At 63.2% G+C, this 2,699-nt stretch overlaps 1 protein-coding gene across 2 annotated transcripts in view; it reads left to right on the plus strand.

Annotated features, from left to right (window-relative positions):
* MEN1 (menin 1) overlaps positions 1-1,745 on the plus strand; it is a 5,704-nt gene extending 3,959 nt beyond the window's left edge. Inside the window, exons 8-10 of one of the 2 annotated variants that reach the window (XM_021685527.1) lie at positions 173-308; positions 818-982; positions 1,186-1,745. In XM_021685527.1, coding sequence (XP_021541202.1) covers positions 173-308; positions 818-982; positions 1,186-1,668 — 784 coding nt within the window. In that variant the 3' untranslated portion in view covers positions 1,669-1,745. The remainder of the gene's footprint in view (positions 1-172; positions 309-817; positions 983-1,185) is intronic. The other variant, XM_021685529.1, reaches the window with a different exon arrangement.
* Positions 1,746-2,699: the final 954 nt, after the last annotated feature.

Raw genomic sequence — 2,699 nt, forward strand, 5'->3', positions numbered from 1 at the left:
AGGACTGGGGCCTGCTGGGGGAAGGTGATACCCCCCCTCCCCCCCCCGCCCCCCCCCCCCCCCGGCCCCTTGCTCAGACCCATCATGTCCAAGTGAAGACCCCAACCGCTCACCAGGTCCCCTGGGGTCCCTGCCACGGCCCAGACCTCACAGTGCCCTACTGCTCTCACAGCTACAACTACTGCCGTGAAGACGAGGAGATCTACAAGGAGTTCTTTGAAGTAGCCAATGATGTCATCCCCAACTTGCTGAAGGAGGCAGCTAGCCTGCTGGAGGCTGGCGAGGAGCGGCCAGGGGAGCAGACCCAGGTGAAGAGCTGGAGCTGCAGCCCGTGTTCACCTTCCCCCTCTCCCCCAGCAGGGCTCCCCATCCCAGGACACAGGGACTGCTGTGTAGGACAGGGGGCTACGGTGTAGGACTGGGGCCTGCTGGGGGAAGGTGGTCCTGTGCGGAGAGCTACATTCTCTGCTGCAGTAGGGGGTCCCCGGCCTGGCTCTGAGGGAGCTGAGGGTATTTTAGGGGTTTCTACCCTGTGCCTTCAGGTAAAGGGGGTGGAAGCCCATCTCTCTCATGGTCTGTACCCCTCATTCAGTTGAGGGTGTGGGGTGTAGGTAAGAGATGGCTTCTGCTTTCCCCCCCAAGTCCTGGCTAAGGACTGGTTTTATAAAAGGAAAGAGGTTCGAAGTGATCTTTTCCCCTGTGCTCACCTCTTTTGAAGCCAGGGCTCTCTGCCTAGGCGAGGGGCTTGGACTGTGCCCTGTGATAGGGGGTGCCTAAGGCAGGGGTCTAACCTGCGCCCTCATTTCCCCTTGCCCAGGGGACCCAGAGCCAGGGTTCTGCCCTCCAGGACCCAGAGTGCTTCGCCCACCTGCTGCGGTTCTATGACGGCATCTGCAAGTGGGAAGAGGGCAGCCCCACGCCCGTGCTGCACGTGGGCTGGGCCACCTTCCTCGTGCAGTCCCTAGGCCGCTTCGAGGGACAGGTGAGGGGCAGCTGTGCAGGGTGGCTTGGGGGGGCCAGGGGGTGATGGCAGCTGCTGAGGCAGAACCTTTGTGGTTCTGAAGAGGGTTGGTTTGTCCCCTTTGGGTGCAGATAAGACAGGCCCTGGGACGCAGCGGCCGAGGCTGGTCTTGGGGTTCCAGCCGCTGGCCTGCAGCCTCTCCTCCACTTTTCCTCCCTGTCCAGGTGCGGCAGAAGGTGCGCATCGTGAGCCGCGAGGCCGAGGCGGCTGAGGCCGAGGAGCTGTGGGGCGAGGAAGCCCGGGAGGGACGGCGGCGAGGCCCCCGGCGTGAGTCCAAGCCCGAGGAGCCGCCGCCGCCTAAGAAGCCGGCGCTGGACAAGGGCCCGGGCGGAGGCCAGGGGGCGATGTCAGGACCCCCTCGGAAGCCCCCAGGGACAGTCCCCGGCACTGCGCGCGGCCCTGAAGGAGGCAGCACGGCTCCGGCGCCTGCACCCGCAGCGTCGCCGCCACCGGAGGGTCCGGTGCTCACTTTCCAGAGCGAGAAGATGAAGGGCATGAAGGAGCTGCTGGTGGCCACCAAGATCAACTCAAGCGCCATCAAGTTGCAGCTCACGGCGCAGTCTCAAGTGCAGATGAAGAAGCAGAAGGTGTCCACACCTAGCGACTACACTCTTTCCTTTCTCAAGCGCCAGCGCAAGGGCCTCTGAACGACCTGTCAGCCCTTGCGGTGCGGGGAGGAGGGCGCCACCCCAGTCACCCCCACTCCCCCGCCCGCCCCTTGAGTCTAAGCCCCTCCCCCGGGCCACGGGGGCCTAAGCCCCTCCTCCAGGCCCCACCCCCACCCGGAATCCGGGCTGCAAGTTGCTGGAGTACGGGCTACTCCAGGGCTCTGCAGATCCCATCCCCCAGAATCCCAGCCGGCCAATGGAAACCTCACTTTGAGCTCCATCATTAATCTTTAAAGGTCCAAGCACTGGAAACAGGGCCCCACCTCAGAACCGAAGCTCTAACCTTGGGCCAGACCAGGGCTGCTCACGGTTGCTCCCGGGCCCCGTGGGGCTGAGGTTTCGCCCTACACCCCAGAAGCACAGGTCCCGTCTTCAACCCGGGAACCTGGGACTCTGCTCAGCCCCTAGGAGTACATTTCCGCACTTCAGAATTCCATCCCTTGGGAATCCAACCCCCCTACCCCAAAGAACTTAAACTTTCAGAGTTTGGAAATCCTAGCTTCTTCCCTTCTCTGTCCTGCGAGTCTGGGACACGAAACGCAGTGTCCGGCCTGTGAATCCTGAGCCCCGCCCCCTTCCTGACCAAACTGGCCCCAGATCAGAGCAGACCTCTTTCCGACCCTCTGGGAACCTCCCCGAGGTCCTGCCCGTCTCAGGGGACTCCGGAGGAAATCTGCAGGGGTTTGCGAGTGGGTGAGGGGAGCCTGATCTCTTCCTGTTTTGTACATAGATTTATTTTTCAGTTCCAAGGAAGATAAATACATTTTGTAAAAAAAAAAAACAAAAACAACCCGTCCGTGTTTCATCGAGGAAATTGCGGGAGGGGCGGGCGGGACGAGGGAGAGGGCCTTCTGGCCTTCGGGCTCCCCACCTTAGGGCGTAGGCAACGGGTGGCTGGCCGAAGGGCCTCTGCCGGTCGGCTCCGCCCGGCCTCGGGGCTTCCCCTCCCCGCCGAGGGCCTGTCCCGCGGGCGCCTCCTCCCGGCCGGGCGGCAGGGCATCCCCCTCCTG

The sequence above is a fragment of the Neomonachus schauinslandi genome, chromosome 11 (assembly GCF_002201575.2).
Source record: "Neomonachus schauinslandi chromosome 11, ASM220157v2, whole genome shotgun sequence".
Classification (NCBI taxonomy): domain Eukaryota; kingdom Metazoa; phylum Chordata; class Mammalia; order Carnivora; family Phocidae; genus Neomonachus; species Neomonachus schauinslandi.